Source organism: Rhineura floridana, chromosome 15 (assembly GCF_030035675.1).
Source record: "Rhineura floridana isolate rRhiFlo1 chromosome 15, rRhiFlo1.hap2, whole genome shotgun sequence".
Lineage (NCBI taxonomy): Eukaryota > Metazoa > Chordata > Lepidosauria > Squamata > Rhineuridae > Rhineura > Rhineura floridana.
Genome location: NC_084494.1, coordinates 12,779,385 through 12,802,703, shown reverse-complemented (window position 1 = coordinate 12,802,703; position 23,319 = coordinate 12,779,385). Strand labels below are relative to the sequence as shown.

Below are 23,319 nucleotides of genomic sequence, written 5' to 3'. Positions count from 1 at the left end.
TTTTTTTTTAAGCTGCATATCTCTACATCAATAAACATTGGCCAAATTAACAACAATAATAACAGCAGCAACAACACCCAAAGATATCAATCTGATGATTTTGTAGGATTTATCCCAAATAATAAGAGGTCCTCAAATGCAAAAAAGGCTAGGACTGGGGAGGGATGCTATGAGAGAACTAGAAAAGGTCCTCAAATGCAAAGATGTATCACTGAACACTAAAGTCAGGATCATTCAGACCATGGTATTCCCGATCTCTATGTATGAATGTGAAAGTTGGACGGTGAAAAAAGGCGATAAGAGAAAAATCAACTCATTTGAAATGTGGTGTTGGAGGGGAGCTTTGCAGATACCATGGACAGCAAAAAAAGACAAATAATTGGGTGTTAGAACAAATTAAACCAGAACTATCACTAGAAGCTAAAATGATGAAACTGAAGTTATCATACTTTGGACACAATGAGAAGACGTGATTCACTAGAAAAGACAATAATGCTGGGGAAAAGAGTAGAAAAACTGGAAAGCCAAATGAGATGGATTGATTCCATAAAGGAAGCCACAGACCTGAACTTACAAGATCTGAACAGGTTGATTCATGACAGATGCTCTTGGAGGTCACTGATTCATAGGGTCGCCATAAGTAGTAATCGACTTGAAAGCACATAACAACAACAACATCCCAAGTAATAAGCTCAGCTGACTTTTCATTATCAGCAAATGAAGATGGAGTTGTTACTTCTGACAGACTGGGAGGCAGTCTCAGGACCACAAATGCACATCATCTGTAGTTCATCCTTAAACTGATTTTAGCCTAAGTGAACTAGAGACATGTTGAACCCAGATTCTTCCTTACCTCTAACAATTTTCTTTCACAGTAGCAGGGCTGTGAGTGTACATTTGGATCTGCCCTCATGACTTAGGGACTGGAGCAAAAGGCTATGTCTAAGCAAGCTGAACCTTCTGGGCCCTTGAAGCCTCTCCCTCCAAAGACTTTTCTCCCAACTTTTGCAGCTTCTGACATGGGAAGGAGAACAGGAAGGAGAGACTGTAGTGAGTTAAAGCTGCAGCAGAGAAGGATCAGAACCCCAACCCAGGGGCTAGTTTTGCTCTAAAACCAGGAGGACCTCCAACCCACACACACACACTTTCTACATCAGGGTAACCAACCTTTTGGGGCCAGGAAGCACATTTGGAATTTTGAGAAATGGCTGTGCGCACCATTCACAAAATGGCTGCTTGAGGGTGCAGCATATCTCAAAATCGTTGCTGTGGGGATGTGTGGAAGAGGCTGAGCCAGTGCAAACAGGAATAGACCAGGAAGAGCAAGCAGTCTCTCGTGCATTGTGGGTTTTTAGGGGATATTTACCGAGATCTTTCACAGGCACTATGGGAAGTACTGGTGGGCACATTGATGCCCATGGGTAGCATATTGGTGACCCCTGTACTACACGATTGGACAAATTTGAGTTTAAACCACACATCCTGCCACCACTGTCAGGCCTAGTTTATCTGTCAGACCTTGGTCAGCACATGCTGCAGAATGAGGTGAAAGGGTTTGGAGGTGGTAAAATGACTGTACCACTTCAGACTGCAGGAGAGAGGGGAGAGATCAAGTCTTTAATGCTTCCCTACATTAGGAAAAAGTGACAGCATGGATGGCACCACTTCAGGCTGCATGGAGGGGGAGACCACATTTTTGAACGCTCCCCTACATGATTTAACATAATGACAACAAACACACACAGTTCGCACAAACCCCTCCCTATAAAGGGAAAACTAGAATAGCAGTGAGAGCCAGGCTAAAAACTTTCTCCCTGATGCACTATGTTTGTCTGATTTTGAAAAATGGAAATGGACTGCCTTCAAGTCAATCCCGACTTATGGCGACCCTATGAATAGGGATTTCATGGTAAGCGGTATTCTTCAGAGGGGGTTTCCCATTGCCTCCCTCTTAAGCTAGTCCTCCCCAGCTGGCTAGGGCCTGCTCAGCTTGCCACAGTTGCACAAGCCAGCCCCTTCCTTGTCCACAACTGCCAGCTGGGGGGCAACTAGGCTCCTTGGGACTCTGCAGCTTGCCCACGGCTGCACAGGTGGCAGGTTACTTGCGGCTAATTAAAAAAAAGATGTCCCTCACGTACAGGCTCGGTGCCAGCAATCAGTGAAGTCAGGCAGTGGCCAAGGGCCCCGGGGGTTTGGAAGGGCCCCTCACCAGCCTGACTTGGCTGCACTGCAATTCACTGCCCTCCCTGCTGGGTCCTTGGATACTTTTCAGCAGTGGCCAGCAGTGCCGCTTTTGAACAGATCAGCGTGCAGTTGCTGCCTGCCATTTTAAGGCTGGCCCCTGCACTAGTTGGTTTGTGTGTGTTGGGGCAGGGCGTCAACACCGTGTGCCAAGGGCCCCCAAAAGTCTGGCACCAGCCCTGTCTGAAGTGACACCATCCACTTCACCATCCCAGAAATTCTTTCCACCATGTTATTCTGACAAATGTGTAGAACAGGCATCAACAATCCTGCCAGTCAATGTGGACAGTACCAAGCTAGACAAAGCAATGGTCTGGCTCGGTTTAAAGCAGCTTCCTGTGTTTAATATCAATATTATGAAACTATATTATTTATTATCATCACTCCATATATAACAAATAGAAGGGGAAGAGTTCTCTGGCAAAGAGAGCAGGGGCTTCACTAAAACCATCTAAGCTCAGCAATCTTCAACCATTTCAGATCCAGACCTACCTTTAACCCAAACATGCATTTGGGGACCCTTTTCTTTTTACCATATATTTGTATGGTGATAGTGCTGCTGTTTTGTCCCACTTTAGATCAGGCCACAACCTGGTAGTGCGTCCTCCTGACCACCAGCTGAAGGCCAATGATGTAGTTGATGCATACATTTTGTTAAATTAAAAAAAAAGTATTCTTGATCTTAATTGTACTTTGAATGTTTTAATTCCTGTTTTTAGCTCTGTCTTGTATTGACAAGTTTAATGTTGCTGTTTTGTAAACAGCTTAGAGGTTTCATGTACACTCAAGTGCTATATACATTTTATTAAACAAAATAAAGAAGTGGCTGAGAGATGGGATTTGAACTGGGGACTCTCACCTCTGAGCTCCATCAGTTGCATCAATCCATGGTGCTGTGCTGTCAACGTGCTGGGTGCATTTCTGCCCAGGCTGATTCGGGCCTCCTATCCGAGTCCTTTTGGTCTAAGAAGGCTGCCTTTGGCTGGCATAGCTTGTCTCTCTTTCCAGACCTGTCAAACATCTCCTTGTGTCACTCCCCTCAAGCTGGGTGTAATCAGTGAGATGATAAGGGTGGTCAGCTGCCCAGGCAGAATTAGGAAAGAGGGAGGAGTGACAGTGTAGCTGCTGCATTTTGGACATCTGCCTGCCCTCTCCAGTCCCTCTTAGCTTGTGCAGCATAAGGGCACTGGTTGCTCTGCCCACCATTGGATCAGCCTCGCCACACCAAGGTAAGGAGGAAGGGCCCTTCTGTCTGTCTGACTTGAACCAACTGGCTTGCAAAAGGCACCAGCTTGCCCTTTTTCTACTTTAATATTTGCAGAGTGGTTTATGGTCACAAGAGCTCTTTAAAAAATCAGGCACAGACCAAGCAAAGCAAGTCCTTTTTAAGAAAAAGGAACGCCTGCTGTGCTGGTGACTGGAATGTGGAAAAAACAACAGCAGCAGCAGAGAAGGCTTAGATTTCCATCCGCTGAAACCCATGCATGTTCTCATGATTGGTGGGGGGAACCAAATGCAAACACAAACTATTTGTAGACAAAACGTTATTGCTAAATATGACCCAGAATTATGACGGCAATGGCAGTATTTGAGCTGATCCAGGGTTGGACAGAAGAAATTAGTGGCTGGGTGTCTAGTAATAATGGGCAATTTCTGCTTGCCGGATGCTTGCAAAGAATGCTGGACCCATGTCTTTTAGCCTGATCCGGCAAAGTGCTTCTTATGCTCTGAAGCAAAAGTATTACTTTGCATTCTCAGTATCCCCTAACACTAATTATTTATGCCGTCACCGTTAGATCCTGAGCATGCACTCTTACTTTATACCTTTATCACATGTAGGTGGCTCATTATGAGTGAGGATTCAGGGAGAGGGAGTAGTCCACATAATCAGATTGGTCATTTTATCCCGATCTAATCTACCTGTGGGGCTTAAACTTTGCCAACAAAAGTAAAGTATCCAGAATGGGAGAAGGGGGAAGGAGGGGAAGATATGTAGATATATAACTGATGAGGATGTCCAGTGCTGTGATGTGTGCATGCTGTGCTTTGAACACTGGAAGCAGGAAGATCCAAATTCCCAAAGTTGGAGTGCAACTGGTTTTATCATGTGAGTTGTATGTGTATGAGTTGCAGTGAACAAAGTAGTTTATTTATTATTTGATTTATATCCCCTCATTCCTCCCAGCAGGAGCCCAGGGCGGCAAACAAAAGCACTAAAAACACTTTAAAACATCATAAAAACAGACTTTACATTAAAACAAAACATCTTTAAAAACATTTTTTAAAAGCTTTCAAGACATCTTTAAAAAAAACTTTTAAAACAAATTGTTGTTTTTTTAAAAAGGTTTAAAAACATATTAAAAAGCAGTTCCAACACAGAAGCAGACTGGGATAAGGTCTCTACTTAAAAGGCTTGTTGAAAGAGGAAAGTCTTCAATAGGTGCTGAAAAGATAACAGAGATGGTGCCTGTCTAATATTTAAGGGAAGAGAATTCCACAGGGTAGGTAGCGCCACACTAAAGGTCCGCTTCCTATGTTGTGCGGAACGGGCCTCCTGATAAGATGCTATCTGCAGGAGGCCCTCACCTGTAGAGCACAGTGATCGACTATGTATATAAGGGATAATATGGTCTTTCAGGTATCCTGGTCCCAAGCTGTATAGGGCTTTGTACACCAAGACTAGAACCTTGAACTTGGCCCGGTAGTGAATGGAAAGCCAGTGCAATTCTTTCAGCAGCGGGGTGACATGTTGGCAATACACTGCAACAGTGAGCAGTCTCGCCGCCGCATTTTGCACCAGCTGCAGCTTCCGGACCAACCTTGAGGGCAGCCCCACATAGAGCACATTACAGTAATCCAGCCTGGAGGTTACCAGTGCATAGACAACATCGGTCAGTTACTCTGCCCCAAACTCTGCTATTGTTAGGGATTTATGTAACACTGGCAAATTGTGGCTGTAAACACACTAGTCGCCAGATCAAAGCATTTCCATTAGCCACACCTAATGGAACGGGTTGATCTGCCGATCAGTTGCAAAATCTCTTTGAACCTAATTAAAAAAAAAAAAAGTACTCAAGCTGCTCCCACCAGGTTTTACAGTAAAAAGGGGCAGGGTTTGACTACCGTCATGTGCCCCTGTTTTCAGAAGAAGGAGATGGAGACACTGGAACCGGCAAAACAGTGAATGTGTTTCTACTCTGTGTTGGATGGGCTGGATCCAGATTAACAGCACATTCCTATACTCAGACGTAAATCCCACTGAGTTCAGTAGGGTCTATTCCCTGGTAAGGAGGTACGCTGCCTATACACGCTATACATTTAAAGTACATCCCCCCCAAATAAAAGAATCCTGGGAGTTGCAGTTTCTTAAGGGTGCTGGGAACAGTAATTCTGTGAGAAGTATACTACAGTTCCCAGGACTCTTGGGGAGGGAGTTGGGGAATGTGTTTTAAATATATGGTATGTACACAGATGCCTAATGCTGCAAATTAGTTACACTTGGGTCCCACTGACTTAAAATTCTCACATTGATTTCAGTGAGACCTAAGTGCCACTAGGTTAGTCTGGAATCCCTCTCTGTCTTCTGTTACGCAATCCAAGTGTGCATATGTTTTAAGAGAGAGACAGGTTTAATTTATTTATTTATTGTATTTGTATACCGCCCCATAGCCGAAGCTCTCTGGGCAGTTTACAGTAACTAAAAACATTAAAAACAAATATACAAATTTAAAACACATCTTTTAAAAACAATTTAAAACACAATTTAAAAATTGTAAAACAATTTAAAAACACATGCTAAAATGCCTGGGAGAAGAGGGGCTTTGGGCTTTGCTGTTATTTTGGCAAAAAACTTCAGCAGAGATTTGGGAAAGAAGTACCTGGGAGACGACGTTTCAGACAGACATTTCCTCTAATTTAGGCATAAATCGGCGTATATCTCCTCACAAAAGCTTAGGCAAGCCATGTGTTTGTGCAGTGGTGAACAGCATGTCATCTGGTGCCCCAACAGATTAGCTCACAATGAAGTTCATAGTTGTTGATGCTGTTTTTAATTATTATTATTATATTACAGTGTTTACCAAACATTTGTTTTCTAGTTTGTTTGTTTGTTTATGGCCTATATTGGGGGCACCCCTCTCTCCCCCACAATGATATATTTTAAGAAAATAAGGAGAGCTCTGCTGAATCAGAGCAAAAGTCCATCTAGGCCAGAATCCTGATTCCTCTATTGGCCAGACAAATGCCCCATTGGCATGCCGACTAGCAGGGCATGAAGGAAATAATCCTCCCATGTCATCCACCCTTCTCCACCTCCCTCCAACAACTGTTCTTTATTCAGTGGTAGACTCTCTCTGGATGTGGAGGTTCCATTAAGCGGCCATGTCTTTAAAAGGAGATTAGACAAAGAAGGCTATCAATGGCTACTAACCTTGATGGATATGTTGTACCTCCCTGGTCAGAAGCAGCATGCTTGTGAATATCAGTTGCTGGAAACCTCAGGAGGGGAGAGTGCTGTTGCATTCAGGTCTTGCTTGCGTGCTTCCCATGGGCATCTGGCTGACCACTGTGAGAAGAGGATGCTGGACTAAATGGACCAGAGCTTGGAAAAGTTACTTTTTTGAACTACAACTCCTATCAGCCCAATCCAGTGGCCATGCTGGCTGGGGCTGATGGGAGTTGTAGTTCAAAAAAGTAACTTTTCCAAGCTGTGAAATGGACTATTGGCCTGGTCCAACAGACTCTTACGTTCTTCTGCCATGGCTAGTAGCTGAGGGCCAGATTGCTGCTTCTCCATGCATGTAACTAATTCTTTATAACAGCTGTGGGGAACTTTTCACCCTTCAAATGTTACCGAACTACAACTCCCGTCATCCCTGGCTGTTAGCCATTCTTGCTGGGGCTGATGGGAGTTATAGTTCAGCAACATTTGAACTACAAAGGATCCCCACACCTGCTCTGTAGCATAATCACAGAAGAAGACCCCTGCTGGATCAGACCAAAGGGGCCAGCCAGACCAGCATGCTATTTTCCTTTGGTGGCCAGCCGGATACCTCCAAGGGTATACTGCCATGCTGGAGAAAGTGCATACTTATTCCGTCTCATGATGATGATGGTGGCACCCACACAATGGCAAAGCGGTGGAGATAAGTGCTGTGGGGGGCAGCCCTGCTTGACAGGCATGGTGTAATGGAAGCATTCAGCATCACAAATGGCTCAGGGTAGAATCTTCGACCCAGTTACTTGAGAGTAAATCCCACCGAACTCAGTGGGGTTCCTTCTAAGTAGAAGGGGAAGGGCCGTAGCAGTGGTAGAGCGCCTGCCTTGCACGCAGAAGGCCCCAGGTTCAATCCCTGGTATCTCCAGGTAAGGTTGGGAGCGTCCCTTGTGTGAAGCCCTAGAGAGCCCCTGCCAGTCAGTGTAGAAAATAGTGAGCTGGATGGGCCAATGGTCTCACTCAGTATGAGGCAGCGTGATTTGTACATAGGGGAGCGTACTGTGTCTTTTTCAAAGCACACATCACAGTGCAATCCTATACGTGTCTGCTCAGAAGTAAGCACCCTCTCCCGCTGAGCAGTGGGTCTTACTCCCAGGAAAGTGTCACATCATTGTCGTCTCAGACCCTTCTTGGTTGCACCCTACAGGGCAAAGAATTTGAGGGTCATGGGATCCAATGGTTTTGCACGCCATTGTTGGCTCCAGTCCAAAGCCGTTCACAACCATCATGAAACAGTAACAGTGAAATCGCCCGAAGAACAAATAAGCTACTAACTTACTAAAAGAAGGGTGGGGCCAACAACAGCATAGAAGGCATGTCTAAACAAGTCCATTTTACCCATTTTCCTAAAGACTGTGGAGGAAGGGAAGGAATTCTAGAGCCTAGGCACTACCACTGAGAAGGCCCCGTTCCACATACTTCTCAGGAAAGTCTTCACAAGTGGCAGAGTCGGGGGGGGGTTCTTCAGATATCCAAGCTCCAAATGGAACACTTTGAACTGGGCTTAGAAATATACTGCTAGCCAACACAGACTGAATAGCAATGAAGTCACAGGCTGCATACACACCATACTCTTAACGCAACCCCCCCCACGAATCCTGGGAACTGTAGTTTATTAGGGGTGCTGGGAACTGTAGATCTGTGAGGGATAAACTGCAACTCTTTGGGGGAAGTCATGTGCTTGAAATGAATGGCAGCCAGAGTCTGTGAATAAGGAGCCCGGGGTGGCATCAGCAGCAGTGTGAACAGTCTTCTAAGGCAGCCCCATGCAGAGGACATCGCAGCAGACCATCCTAGATGTAATCAAAGCGTGTGTGATTGTGGCCAAACCTGCCTTCTTCAAGCTGGCACCTTAGCTAAAGCTGCACAAAACACGCTTCCAGGCCACAGCAACCACCCTTCAGGAACAGCATGGGGTCCAGAAGCGATCCCAAATGGAAAACCTGATATTTCAGAGGGAGTGCTACTCTGTCCAGATATTCAACACTCGCCAATGTATGCAGACCAAGCTCCTGGTAAAAGCACACCTACAGAGGCTGGTAAAAAAAGTTGGCAACCCTAGCCTAGGACAACATTGATGATCAGCACTTCGTCATTTGCCTCCTCCCATCCTGTTCTAAGAACTGCCCATTGCTTAACCCTCCAGAAACTTGATCTTTGTGTCCGGCTCTGAGAGATGCAAGACAGAGAGGCACTTTGGCTATTTCTGGCCTGTAACAAACAGGTTTGTCACCCACAGGCTCAAATCTCCTTCCCTCCCTCTCAAAGCAGGGAAGGGAAGGTGGACAGAAACAGCTGAGGAACATTAGCAAATACCTGGCCCTGCCTGTGGACTTGGGAGAGCCAGAATTTGTATGCCTCCTTAGGTCAGATGTCAGATGCAGCGTGTCCAAGTCTAGAAGCTCACATGTGGCAGGGGAGTGGTGGAAGGAATTATTACGGAAGAGTATGCCAACTTTTCTCTGTTTGCATGGGAGTGTCCTGGAAAATAAGCTGCCTGTCTTGTCCAGAAACACAACGTATGCTTCCAGTTAGATATCACAGCCCACATCACACCATCAGTTCTCCCAAGATGGATTTTGGCAAAAAAAGGATTGTACAGAGATGGAGTGTCTGCAGCTGTTTTTAAGAATGTTTTAAATTATTTTTAAAATACTTTCTTGTTCATAAATTGTTTTGTTTGCCACCCTGGTCTCTTTCAGGAGGACAAAAACAGTGTAGCTAAAAGGAAGAGCAGTGAGGTAGCAAATCCCTGGTTCAAATCACCCCACAAAGACCTTTGCTAGTCTTGGACAAGCTGCTCTTTTAAGCCTCAGACACACCCCAACAGCTCCTAGCACTGTCCTAATAATAATAGTGGTCTACATTTCAGGATTGTTGCAATGATTACAAAGATGTTTCCTTTAAAGCAGAAGTGGCTAACCTGTGGCCCTCCAAATGCTGTTGGACTACAAGTGTGGGGAACCTGTGGCCCGCCAGATATTAGTGAACTACAACTCCCATCATCCCTAATCATTGGCCATGCTTGCTGGGGCTGATGGGAGTTGTAGTTCAGCAACATCTGGCATGGCGGGCCACAGGCTCCCCACCTCTGTTTTAAAGCCCTGCATGGCTTGGGACCAGAGAACTTGAAGGACCACCTCTCTGTCTCCACATCAACTTTTCTTTGCACTGGGATCATCAACTTAGGGTGATATAATTCCTCTGTAAGCCAGGTCTCCTGGAGCATTACAATATGGTGCTGGTTAAGAAAAGTGAAAAAAGCTGGGTTGACCAGCTTATTAGACCAGCCCGCCACATTCCAGGAAAGTATAGATAGCAAGTCATCTGGCCGTGATACCTTATGTCAAACTGTGGGGCACCGTACATTACCTACGGGAGAAATGTTAACCTCAGAATGGCCAGGGGGAGTTGTTAAGGGCCAAGATTGGACTAAATTGTCAAGCAGCTCACTAGGGGCACTGGATGTAGTAAAAGAAGCACCCTGCAGGGTAGAGGCTTTTAAAGCCTTCTCTTTACCCATGCTCCTGTTGGGTAGGCCTCTGACCTCCTGCTCCTTGTTATATCCCTCAAGAGGAGAAATCTCCTCTAACGTAGGACTCCACCAGCTGACATTAGAAATGACCTTTGCGGGACGCTTCTCCAAAGGAGCAAGGCAAGGGGTTATAAATGCAATGTTATCTTGTTCACTGGCCTCCACACCCCTCATATCCAACAGCTTGACAGAATTGGGCAATACAGAAAAGGGGCTATCAGCCGCATTACACCCAGGGGGACTCAACAGATTCGGGGCGGAAAGATTATCAACAGGAAAGTTAATTTCCGCCACCACCTGAATTTCCAACTTTTCCCGACGGGGCGAGATGCTGACTTTGTTGTTTGGTGCTAAAGGAGGTTCTGAAGTCAAACAACCATTATGGGTAGATGGTTTCTTAACAGTTTGCATGGATGCAAGCAGTCGAGATTTAAGGGAGTTCAATCTTGATATAATATTCTCTTGGGCTTGTAATGGAAGGGCCATATCCTGATATTTGGATGATTTGTATTTGTATTGCTGGTCCTCGACCGTAATAAATTATTATTATTATTATTTTATTATTTATTAAATTTATATACCGCCCGACTAGCAATAGCTCTCTGGGCGGTGAACATAAAATAGCATAAAAATACAATGAATAACAAAATAATACTAAAATACAATCAACAATCCAATACAATAAACATTTTTAAAATTAAATCAGTGTAACTTAAAATGCTTCAGAGAATAGGAAGGTTTTGACCTGGCGCCGGAAGGAGAGCAGAGTCGGCGCCAGGCGTACTTCCTCGGGGAGACTGTTCCATAGTTCGGGGGCCACCACTGAGAAGGCCCTAGATCTTGTCATCACCCTCCGGGCCTCCCTGTGAGTTGGAACCCGGAGGAGGGCCTTCGTAGCAGAACGTAGTGCATGGGCCGGTTCATATCGGAAGAGGCGTTCCGCAAGGTATCGTGGTCTCGCACCGTATAAGGCTTTATAGGTTAATACCAACACTTTGAATCTAGCCCGGAAACATATTGGCAACCAGTGCAAGCTGGCCAGAACAGGTGTTATATGCTCGGACCGCTTGGTCCTTGTCAGCAATCTGGCCGCCGCATTTTGCACTAGTTGTAGCTTCCGAACTGTCTTCAAAGGTAGCCCTACATAAAGCGCATTACAGTAATCCAAACGTGAGGTTACCAGAGCATGTACCACTGATGTAAGGTCCTCTTTACTCAAATAGGGACGTAGCTGGGCTACCAACCGAAGTTGGTAAAACGCATTCCTAACCACCGAGGCTACTTGAGCCTCAAGTGAGAGGGAAGAGTCTAAAAAGACTCCCAGACTACGAACCCGGTCCTTTAGGGGGAGTGTAACCCCGTCCAGGACAGGGTATATATCTATTCTATTCTATGAAATTCTATTCATTCAACTTAGGGTGTCCTAAGAATGGTCCCACGTCTGAAGAGATTCCTTTCAATGCCTACTTCGTTATTTTCAGCACCAGGCAAATAATCTTTCTTTTTTCCCCCAACTTTCAAATGTTAAATGGTGATTAGTGTATCAGTGCTAGTTTTATCCTCTGTTTTATCCTATTTGGTTATGTTACTGTCTTGTTCACAGGGGTGGAGTCATCCAGGATCCTAGGGGGTCTTAAGCCCCTTCCTTTTTGGGGATCAGGGTCCCTATGTCTTCAGTGTCCTTTCCTGCTGATTGGAGCCAATCAGAGTGAAAGGAGGCGAGTCAGCCGCAGAGAAGACTCTTCTCGGTATCCAACACATTCCTCTTTAGTCTTAGTATTGCAACCAAGAAGGGAAACTCAGCAAAGGAAGTTCCTTGCCTTACAGCATCTTTGTACATTTGCCCACATGCACAGAAAATAGTAGATCTAGTTGAAAGGCAGCACATGGAGATCTACACTGATTGTTGCAATGCATCACCAAGGGAAAGGTTTTTAAACAAAGTAAGGGACTAAAAGCTCATTTTATTGTATAATCTTAAAAAGTTGTATACTCTTAGAAGGGGGAGTGGCTCTGAGGGGGCATGGTGTGACTATCATGAAGGGACCCAGAACTTCTGAATTTGCCACTACTCTACTGCTTGTTCATGATAATAATGTTCATGACAACATTGCGTTCTCTTTGTTGCACAAGCTGCCCAGAGAATAGTTATCTGTCTGAAATGCTGGAGAGCCATTGCCAGGGTGGACAACACTGAGCCATTGGTCTGACTCAGTATAGAGCAGCTGACTATGCTCTCTTGAAAGACAGCATCAAAATAGATAAATAAATGTACATGAAGCTGTCTCAACACCTGAAAGTGCTGAATATTATTACACGGGCACTCTAAAAATGTCCCATATGCCAACCAGTGACATGAGGTGGATTTTTTTCTACTTCTTCAATTATTCCATGGAAGATTTTCCATTTCTAAAAATGCAATGTTTGGTAAAATCATTTAGTAATTATTTAGCATCTTTAGTAAAGTAAGAAATGGAAACAATGTGTTTTCAACAGCGTGGGAAACTGCTTGGACACCTTTGGGTAACAAGTGAATCATAAATCTAAATAAAAAAAAATATTAAGAAGAACCGAAGGACAGGAGGAAAGTCCTGCTGGATCAAGCCAGTAGCCCATCTAATCCAGCATCCTCTTCTCACAGTGGCCAAGCAGATACCTTGGGAAGCTAGCAAGCAGGACCTGAGCAGAACAGGACTCACACTTTCTGCGATCTCCAGCAATTGGTATTTAGAAGCATACTGTCTCCCACAGTCAGAGCTTGGCAAAGTTACTTTTTTTGAACTACAACTCCCATCAGCCCAATCCAGTGGCCATGCTGGCTGGGGCTGATGGGAGTTGTAGTTCAAAAAAGCAACTTTGCCAAGCTCTGCTCCTACTATGGAGGAAGAGCATAGCCATTGTGGCTAGTGGCCATTGTTAGCCTTATCCGCCATGAATTTGTCTAATCCTCTTTTAAAGCCATCCGAGTTGGTGGCCATCACTGCCTCTTGTGGAGGTGAGTTCCATAGCTTAACTATGCGCTGTGTGAAGAAGTACTTTCTTTTGTCTGTCCTGAATCTTCCAACATTCAGCTTTATTGGATGTCCACAAGTTCTAGTGTTATGAGAGAGGGAGAAAAACTTTTCTCTATCCACATTCTCCATGCCATGCATAATATGTTATGGATTATTTCTGTGCCGCCTTTTGGCCAAAAAGGCCCTCAAGGCAGCTCACAAAGAATACACAGAAATACAAAACAAAGTAAAAAAGAAGAAGAATGAACAATGTATAATATTAAACATTTCTATCATGTCACCTCTGACTCGCCTCTTCTCTAAACTAAAAAGCCCCAAATGCCCCAAACAACAACAGCAGCAGCCAAAAACAGCCAAATGTGAGCAGTTCACATTTGTAAATAACTTTTCAGGTGCTATATGTTCTGTGATCCCCCTCCCCCCTCCCCACACTATTCAGGTTGTATTCAACTGATCGCATAAATGATAATCCCAACCATTTTTACTCAAATGTAAATCCTGTTGAATTCAGTGGGGCTTACTCCCAGGAAAGTGGGGTTAGGACTGCAGCTTCTCTGCATACTTGAAAGTAGATACTTGAAATCAATGGACTTAAATTAGTCATGCCCCCTGATTTCAGTGGGTCTAGTCCAAGTGTGTCATAGCTGTTACAGGACGCAACCTTTTGTCTTTTCAGCTAAGGCTGCAATTCTAGCCCCACTAACCTGGAAGTAAGCACCAACGAATTCAATAAGACTTACTTCTGAGTAGATATGGTTAGGATTGCACTGTTAATTTCTAAAAGGGATGGCAGCAAAAGGAATGTACCTAGTTGCTTTATACTAAATCAGACCATTGGGCCAACTAGCTCAGTTTTGTCTAAGCCAGGAGTGGGGAATCTTTTTCAGCCCAAGGGCCACATTCCCTTCTGGGCAGCCTTCAAGGGGCCATATACCAGTGGTGGATGGAGGCAGAGGCAAAAGAGGGCAGAGCAACCAATGTAACTTTTACCTTTGGACCAGTGGAGACTGGTGACTCCGATGTTAGTGGGGCAGTGAATCCACTCCAGGTTTTAGTCCACACTTTCAAGGACTAAAACCCAAAGCGGATTCACTGCTTCACTGACACCAGAGCCGTAAGTCTCCACTGCTTTGTGCAGTAGGCTAGTTTCTACACACAATCTCTATCCTCCATCCAGGGAAGCAAGAATCATTATAAAAGAAATTCCAGTCACGTAAAAAACACCCAAGGAGGGCAGGTGAGGGATGTGGCCTGGGAAGAGAGGATGTGGCTGGAATGCCATAGAGAGAGGCTGGGGGGAGGCTGCATTTGATGGTAGGTCTTTCCAGAAATTTCAATAGGCCCTTGACTCGGCTCTTCCAAATCCTGTCAACCATTTTGTGTGGGATGTCAATATTTGTAGCACAGTGAGGAGAAGAGCCTGGCTGGGAGTCCAGAGTCTGTGAGTTCAAATCCCTGCTCAGGTCTCCTGGGTGTCAACAGCCAACTAAAGATCACCTCACAGTGAGTGGCTCAGGGGTTACGTGCCCTGCCATCTGTGCAGCCGTGGGCAAGCTGCATAGTCCCAAGGAGCCCAGTTGCCCCCCAGCTGGCAATTGCAGACAAGGAAGGGGCTGGCTTGTGCAGCTGTGGCAAGCAGAGCAGGCCCTAGCCAGCAGGGGAGGACTAGCCTGAGAGGGAGGCAATGGTAACCCCCCTCTGAATACTGCTTAACGTGAAATCCCTATTAGGGTCGCCATAAGTCGGGATCGACCTGAAGGCAGTTCATTTCCATTTTTTCATGGTATCTCTTTACAAAGTAGATCTCTCCTTAATATGTCCTTACAGGCAACCCTTTTTTGCCCCAATGGCGCCCAAGAAAAAAGCCCCCAAGAAGAGCAAGCTGGTGAAAAGAGAGGCCTCTACAAACGTCACAACGGTAGAGGACTCTTCTCTTGACATTGACCAACAGCAACAACTGGATGGCTTGTTTGAAAATGGCTCAGATGGGTTCCTCTGCACTGCCACAGAAGTCACAAATCCTAGACACGGAACCAGCATTCTGGAGGAGATGAGCCTTATGCACCAGGAGCGTTTTCTTTGCGACCTCACTATTGCCACGAAAACAAAATCGTTCAGTGTCCACAAGCTGGTTATGTCTTCCTGTAGCGAGTATTTCAGAAGCCTGCTGAAAAAAAACCCCAGCCTTCAACAAGCGGACCTCAAAGATGCCTCCTGCTTAGGCTTAGCCACTGTTATTGCCTACGCCTACACAGGAAAGCTGAGCCTCTCTCTGTACACCATTGGGAGCACCATTTCCACCGCCAGCCACCTGCAGATGCACGCTTTGCTCAACATGTGCACTGACTTCCTCATCCAGGAGATGAACGTGGAAAACTGGATGTACATTGCCAATTTGGCAGACACGTACAATCTCAACCAAGCAAAGGACGCCGCAAGGAAGTTCATCCGGGAACACTTCCTAGAGTTCTCAGACACTGAACAGTTCATGAAACTCACCTTTGATCAGCTCAGTGATCTGCTGATAGATGACAGCCTCCAGTTCCCCAGTGAGGTGGTGGTCTTTCAGATTGCCATGAAGTGGCTTGAGTTTGACTCCAAGCGATTCAAACATGCGGCCGACCTCCTGAACAATGTTCGGTTCGGCACCATCCCAGCTCATGACTTAATCAACTACGTCCAGCCTGTGCCGTGTATGATGCAGAACCCAGAATGCCACAGGCTCCTCGTAGATGCCATGAATTACCACTTACTACCTTACCAGCAAAACAGTCTCCAGTCCAGAAGGACCAAGATTCGAGGAAGCCATAAAGTGCTACTCGTGGTGGGTGGGTGCCCATGTTCAGCCAAGAAAACTCTTAGCAAAGATGTCAGCTACAGAGACCAGGAAGGAAACTGGAAGAAGCTGACAGAGATGCCGGCCAAATGCTTTAACCAATGTGTTGCAGTAATGGATGGATTCCTCTATGTGGCAGGAGGAGAGGATCAAAACGATGCCCGGAACCAGGCAAAGCATGCAATTAGCAATCTGTGCAGGTAATGGAGATTGTGTACTATGATTGGTGTTGGCTGAATAGAGTGTCCAGGCATGGGACTTCCCCAAGACAGCTGCCTGAAATCTTCTGAAGTATTATTTAGTACATTTGTATCTTACCTTTATGTACTACCTTTCCTCCAAGGAGCTCAAAGCGGTGTACCTGGCTCTCCCCCTCTCCATTTCATCCTCACCACAACCCTGCGAGGTAGGTTAGGCTGAGAGACAGTGGCTGGCCCAAGGTCGCCCAGTAAGCTTCAGGGCTGAGTGGGGATTTGAACCCTGGTCTCTCAGGCTGCAGTCCAACACTCTAACTGCTACACCACACCGGCCCTCAAGCAGGGGTGAGGAACTTGTGGCCCTCCAAAGCCAGCATGGCCAATGGTTAGGGGTGATGGGAACTGTAGTTCAGCAGCATCTGCGGGGCTAAAGGTTTCCCACTCCTGCTTTAACTAGATATGCTGGGGACTGAGCCTGAGACCTTCGCCATGAAAAACATGCACTCTGCCACTGAGCTATGGCCCCTCCCAAACTGCTCCTGGGCTGTACCATTTGAAGCACTAATGCTGCCTTCTGCTTAGTCAGGCCATTGGCCCGTTCTAATTCATTCCTCCAGGGGTGGGGAGCCTTTTTTTGTTTTTAAGCCCAACTGGCACATCCACTTCTGGAGAACTGTAGAGTTAAAATCTACCTTAACATGTACACTATGTTACTCCAGAGAGTTAAGGTATAGACGTAGAGAGTAATGTATGTAGAAATAAAATGTTTTGATACAAACATGTATGCTGGCAAATAAAAATACTCCCCAAAGTCCACATACAATAGTGCACATAATAAAACAGAGGCGGCCAAAGGACAAATTCTATGTAGGACCCATGTCCATACAAGACAGAGGATGACAAAATCAAAACAGTACCAAACTGTAATCCTAAATTGACTACTAAGCAATGGCCTATTAGCAAAACTCAATACACCCAGAGAATTCAAAGTGCGTATGTTGGCCAGATGTGTTTTGCCTGGAAAGTCTTTCTCAATGGCCTTGCAGGTGGATGTTGACTGTACAGGGTAAAGAATATAATCATAAACAATATTAGCCATATATGGTGAATGCCTCCAAATATGCAAAATTGTGCAGCTGATGTCATAAATATCAAAAGGGAAAATGCACTTACTTAATATTTATATTCTGGGATATGGACTAGGATAATAGTTTGGTACTGTTTTGATTTTGTCATCCTCTGTCTTGTATGGACATGGGTCCTACATAGAATTTGTCCTTTGGCCGCCTCTGTTTTATTATGTGCACTATTGTATGTGCACTTTGGGGAGTATTTTTATTTGCCGGCATACACGTTTGTATTAAAACATTTTATTTCTACATACATTACTCTCTGCGTCTATACCTTAACTCTCTGGAGTAATATACACTTCTGGGCAATCTTCCAGGGGCTGTGTTCCAGTGGCAAGTGGAGCCAGAGGCAAAAGTGGGCAGAGCAATAAATGCAAATTTCAGCTTTGTACAGTAAGCTAATTTCTACACACACACACACACACACCCCTCTATTCTCTATTCAGGCAAGCAAGAAGCATTATCAGAGGTCAAGGACGTATTCCAGCCAGACCAAAACGCTCAAGGAGGAGGATGTGAATAAGCCAGTGGCGGCTGTTGGCTGCAGGTCAGTGGAATCCGCTCCGGGTTTTAGTCTGAACTGTCAAGGAGCTGTCCAAGGTGCTGAATGGGTTTGGCACCTTAGACAGCTCTTGAAAGACTGAAAGTCTGGACTAAAGCCCGGAGCAGATTCCACTGCCTCCCTGACATGGAACCACCAGCTGCCACTGGAATCAGGGCTTGGACGTGGGAAGAGTCTCGAGGGCCAGAAAGAGCCCACATTTGGCCCCCAGGCCTGAGGCTTCCCATCCCTAGTCTGACCAGCAGTGGCTCTTCAGGTTCTCAAGCAGAGGTCTTTTAACAGGAGCTGCCAGCCAGGAGCTTGTTCACGTGAGGTGCACTACTGAGTTACAGCCTCTTCCAAGCTGAGTGAAAATCGTCGGAAGCCAGGCTGATCAACGGGGATCCACGAAGCAGCAGCTTGCAGCGGAAGAAGGCTTGACTCTGTGGAGTCCTTCATGCTGAACTCATTCCAGGCATGATGAGCAGTCAGAGCGAGTGAAAGCAGAAGCCAGGATCCTGAGGTTGCCCATCAGTTTATTGATTTTAAATATTATAGCAGGGTAAGGTAAAGGTGTCCCCGCACTTATAGTGCGAGTCGTTTCCGACTCTTAGGGTGACGTCTTGCGGCATTTACTAGGCAGACCGTATATATGGGGTGGGATTGCCAGTTCCTTCCCCGGCCTTTCTTTACCCCCCAGCATATGCCGGGTACTCATTTTACCGACCACGGATGGATGGAAGGCTGAGTGGACCTCGACCCCTTTTACCGGAGATTCGACTTCCTCCTTCCGTTGGAATCGAACTCTGGCCGTGAGCAGAGCTTCGGCTGCGTTACCGCCGCTTACCACTCTGCGCCACGGAGGAAGGGTAGGGGAAGCTTTTTCAGCCTGCAGGCCACATTCCCTTCTGTACAACCTTCCAAGAGCTGCATGCCAGCAATAGCAGAAGTGGGCTGAGTGACCAATTTAAAATGTACTTTTGTAGAGTAGCCTCATTTCTTCACATATGCACACCCAAGCAAGCTGGACGCATGATCAGAGTTCAAAAACACATGTCTAGCCCAGCAAAAAAAACCCAACACTTGGGGTACAACTCTGATTTCATATCTCTGACCGTTGGTCATGATGGCTGGGGCTGATGGGAGTTGTAGTGGGCCAATAACATCTGTAGGGTACCACATTGGCAATGCCTGGCCTAACATCAATTATAACAGAGTATATAAAAGAGAATCGAGCAGGTAAGTCAAATCAGAGGTAAGTAACATTGCACCCCAAATCCCATACCCACCCCAATTAAACTGCTACCTCTAGTGAGGAAAGTTATGTTATGTCGTACACGTTACTTCATACAATGAAAAAGAAAGTCACCCCCACACACACAAAAAGAAGAGTGACTGCCTCAAAATGCATTGGATTCAGTAAAAGACATATTCAGTACACCTTTTAAGTCTCTCTCGCTTTCTCTAGTTCCTACAGTCAGCGACCTCCCTCTTTTGCTTCCAACAAGCACAGAACAAGCTCGGTGGTGGATAGGTAATTTTAGACACTGGACATAATTGTTTTATGGCCCCGCTGCATTTATTTGTTTAGAAGATTTATGAACTGCTTGATTAAAAAATATTCTCCAAGCACCTGTATATAATACATGACTATAATCCACAAACCAATTAAAAACAAATATAACTAAATAATGCGTCTGGAGAGAGTTCCCAAAATAAAAAAAAGTTTTCAGCAGGCATCTAAAAAAATATAGTGAAGGTGCCTGGCTCATGTCAATAGGGAGTTCCAGAGCACAGGGGTTGCCACGTGAAAGAAATGACTCCTCGCAAATGTGGAAGGGACATTAAGTGGCACTTTTGGAAGTGCAAGTTCTGCAGATCAAAGGGACTGAATAGGCACACATGGGGTAAGGCGATCCCTTGATCCAATTTTGTGAGGTAAAAACCCCAGCCACTGTTAATGGATTGGGCTAGTAAAAACACCCCATTGTTTTTTCATAGAAAAATGGTCCTGGACAGGTCAACAAAGAGCAACATTCTACCTCCACTGAATAAGTGTTTTCTGGCTCTGGGTGTTTGGATATTGTCATGTACACTCCTTCTGACACCACAGCCACAAATGTTATGTAGGGTCAAAATATCAGCCTACTACGATACATTGAAAATATCATTGGGGTAGAAAATACACCCCCCCAAAGTGTGGGTTTCCCCCCCTCAACATTGGATGGTTTTAAGTAAACTGGTCCCAAGCTGTTGGGAACCCACCTGCAACATGGGGCCCTGGACCTCTGCCCCAACAGCATCACTGGGCAAATTCAGACCCCACCCTTCATCCATGCATCACAATCCAGCACAGCATCCCCCTCAATGATATGCTATATTTTTTTCCTTTCTCCAGGTATGACCCACGTTTCAGCACCTGGCTACACTTGGCCAGCATGTCGCAGAAAAGAACTCACTTCAGCCTCAGTGCATTCAACGGGCACCTCTATGCCATCGGGGGACGCAACGCCAAAGGGACCCTCATCTCCCTTGAATGCTACATCCCTTCGGCCAATAGCTGGCAAGCCAAAGCCAACATGGACTTGGCCCGCTGCTGCCACGCTAGTGTGGCCATCGACGGCAAGATCCTGGTGACAGGCGGCTACGTGAACAACGCCTACTCCCGCACTGTTTGCAGCTATGACCCTGCCACAGATTCATGGCGAGACTGTGCATGGCTGAGCAGCCCCAGAGGCTGGCACTGTGCCGCTGTCTTGGCCAATCGTGCCTACGTCCTGGGGGGCAGCCAGCTGAGCCCCCGGGGGGAGAGGGTGGACATCATCCCCGTGGAGTCCTATAACTCTTCTACCAATCAGTGGAGCTACATGGCCCCCCTGCCCACCGGCTTGAGCATGGCGGGGGTGGCCACCCTTGGCGGGCAAATCCTGGTGGTAGGTGGCTGGAATGAGAGTGGGAAAAAATATCAGAAGAGCATCCTGGCCTACAACCCTGACTCAAATGAATGGACTGAGGAAGGAGAACTTTCCGAAGGCACTGTGGGGGTCTCCTGCTGCACCGTTGCCCTCCCGCGCTCAAGCGCCAGGGGCTCCAGGGCCAGCTCTGTTGCCTCATTGACGGTCAGCATGTAAGGGTGGGGAGGACAGGTGGGTGGAATGAAAGAAAGCAGTCATAAACTGGCCTCAGCCAGCATGATCAGGGGATTCACAAGAATGGCGAAGTTCCTCCCTCCTCCTCCCCCCCCCAAAAAAAATCTCATTGACACCTTGGTTTTGCCAAGAGCTTGGAAAAGTTACTTTTTTAAACTACAACTCCCATCAGCCCAATCCAGTGGCCATGCTGGCTGGGCTGATGGGAGTTGTAATTCAAAAAAGTAACTTTTCCAAGCTCTGCGAATATTCTATCTATAGAGCAGCGGTGAGGAAACTGGCCCTCCAGATGTTGTTGGACTCCAACTCCCTTCAGCCCAGCCAGCATGGCCGACAGTCAGGGATGATGGGAGTTGGAGTCCCACAATGTCTGGAGGGTCACGGGTTCCCCACCCATGTACTTTACCTCACAGAAAGAAAGAAAAAATTACAGGGCTGATTACAGCACCTTCTCCTTCCATGGAAATCGCCAACAGTTGTTTTACTTTAGTAATACTTTCAAAATACTATTTCTGGTCCTTCAAGCAAAACCTGAAAACATCCTTATGCCTATTCACGCACACACACACACCTGATCCCTGGTTTCCACCCCCAAATATCACCACCGGTTTTAAAAAAAGGTGTGACCTTTAAGGCCTACCTTGAATGGATTGCATCTCTGGGATATAGGGTTCCTCAGGTCTAAATTAAAATGATGAAGCACGCTGTCAAAGTTTTTGTTGCGTCATCTATATGGAGCTGTGGAATTTTGAAATAACATTCCGGTGTGCGTTCTTTCAGCCCGTTGAGAGAGAAATCATTTCAAGGAAGGGATTGAAGCTTGCTTGGCTTTGGCCCTGTCCATTGCCAGTATGTCATCCCTTATAAATTACCTCCGCTCCTGGGGACTGCCACACTTAACTGCAAAAAGGTTTCTCAGCCTTGTTCTAAGGTTCCCAAATGGTGGTCCGTGAGCTTCGTTCAGGTGGTCCATAGTGTGTTTGGGAAGAGCACAAACAGCAGCTGTGAACCGCGGGAGCAGTGCATTAAGTATTCATATTGACTTTTAATTGTATTTTTCTGCTCCTTTTATTTCTTACATTGAATGTTATTATTTCTTATGTGTTTTATATTGCATTCTATGGAATTCAAATGGTAATAACAATAAAAGGCAATATAAGAAATGGAAGAAGCAAAAAAAATACAGTTCATTAACTTATTCAAGGGTGATCAACTTTTGCGGGTCCATGAACAAATTTGCAAACTAGGGAAATGGCTGTGGGCCACACACACACACAGCCTGTTCTATTGGCTAATTTCAATCCTAATTTCAGCAGGGGGAAAGGCCCCTGTGGGCTTCAGGGAAGGCCCCTCTTATATGTGGTTGCATCCCAGAAATAATAGCAACCAATGGCTACTAGCCAGGATGGCTGTATGCTACCTCCTGAATGAGAGGCAACGTGCCTCTGATTGCTGAGGAACAGTGCTAGAGGGTTATTGCGCTCACGTCCTGCTTGTGGGTTTAGCAGGGCTCTTGTTAGTTTTCCTTTGATGTGTTCTTTGCAAGGTGAACACTCAAACATCCCCTTCTCCCAAAAAAGATCCAAAGAGGACACAGATGAACATATGCTATTTAAATTTAGAAATAATTACTATAAATAGAAATGCAAAACATCTTGCCATAGCGTGTAAGGCTGTGACCTGTGTGGCTGTTCAGTCTGCTGCCCAGATACTCAGTGTGTATGGGCAACTCCAAGGCCCCTCTTGCTCTTACGGTCATTTATCTTTGACCCCAAACTTGGAAGAGGCAACCCTTCAAATAAGAGTACAGTTACCATCCTCTAAATCAGGTCCGATAGCCACCCTGGTTTGTTGAGCCATTACTGACGTCACTATATAGGCTGGCAGAGTTTCTTCCTAGAAAGAGTAGTTACTTTCTCTGTGGTGGATCAAACTGTGCTAGGAAGGGAATGACAAGGGGTAGATTTCACAAGCACACATTAGCAACAGAAGGTGAATGTGTCTGAGTACACTGTGCTTCCTTCTCCCATCTAAACCAAAAGGAACAGTTGTTGGAAGATGCACAAGAACATAAGAACCTGCCGGATCAGGCCAGTAGCCCATCTAGTCCAGCATCCTGTTTTCACAGTAGCCAACCAGATGCCTGTGGGAAACCCGCAAGCGGGATCTGAACCCAAGAGC

The 23,319-nt window shown here is 45.9% G+C and overlaps 1 protein-coding gene across 1 annotated transcript; it reads left to right on the top strand.

Annotated features, from left to right (window-relative positions):
- Window positions 1-3,384: 3,384 nt before the first annotated feature.
- On the top strand, window positions 3,385-21,850 carry LOC133370785 (kelch-like protein 31). Its single transcript, XM_061597599.1, has 3 exons — window positions 3,385-3,470; window positions 15,113-16,321; window positions 20,388-21,850. The coding sequence occupies exons 2-3, from the start codon at window positions 15,132-15,134 to the stop codon at window positions 21,118-21,120; spliced, it is 1,923 nt and encodes a 640-aa protein (XP_061453583.1). The 5' UTR covers window positions 3,385-3,470; window positions 15,113-15,131; the 3' UTR covers window positions 21,121-21,850.
- Window positions 21,851-23,319: the final 1,469 nt, after the last annotated feature.

What these genes read in the sequence shown, in the direction of transcription:
- LOC133370785 (XM_061597599.1), top strand. Translation starts at nt 15,132, where the DNA reads ATGGCGCCCAAGAAAAAAGCCCCCAAGAAGAGCAAGCTGGTGAAAAGA. An exon ending in GCAATTAGCAATCTGTGCAG is followed by an intron (nt 16,322 to 20,387) that starts GTAATGGAGATT and finishes TCCTTTCTCCAG; the next exon opens with GTATGACCCACGTTTCAGCA.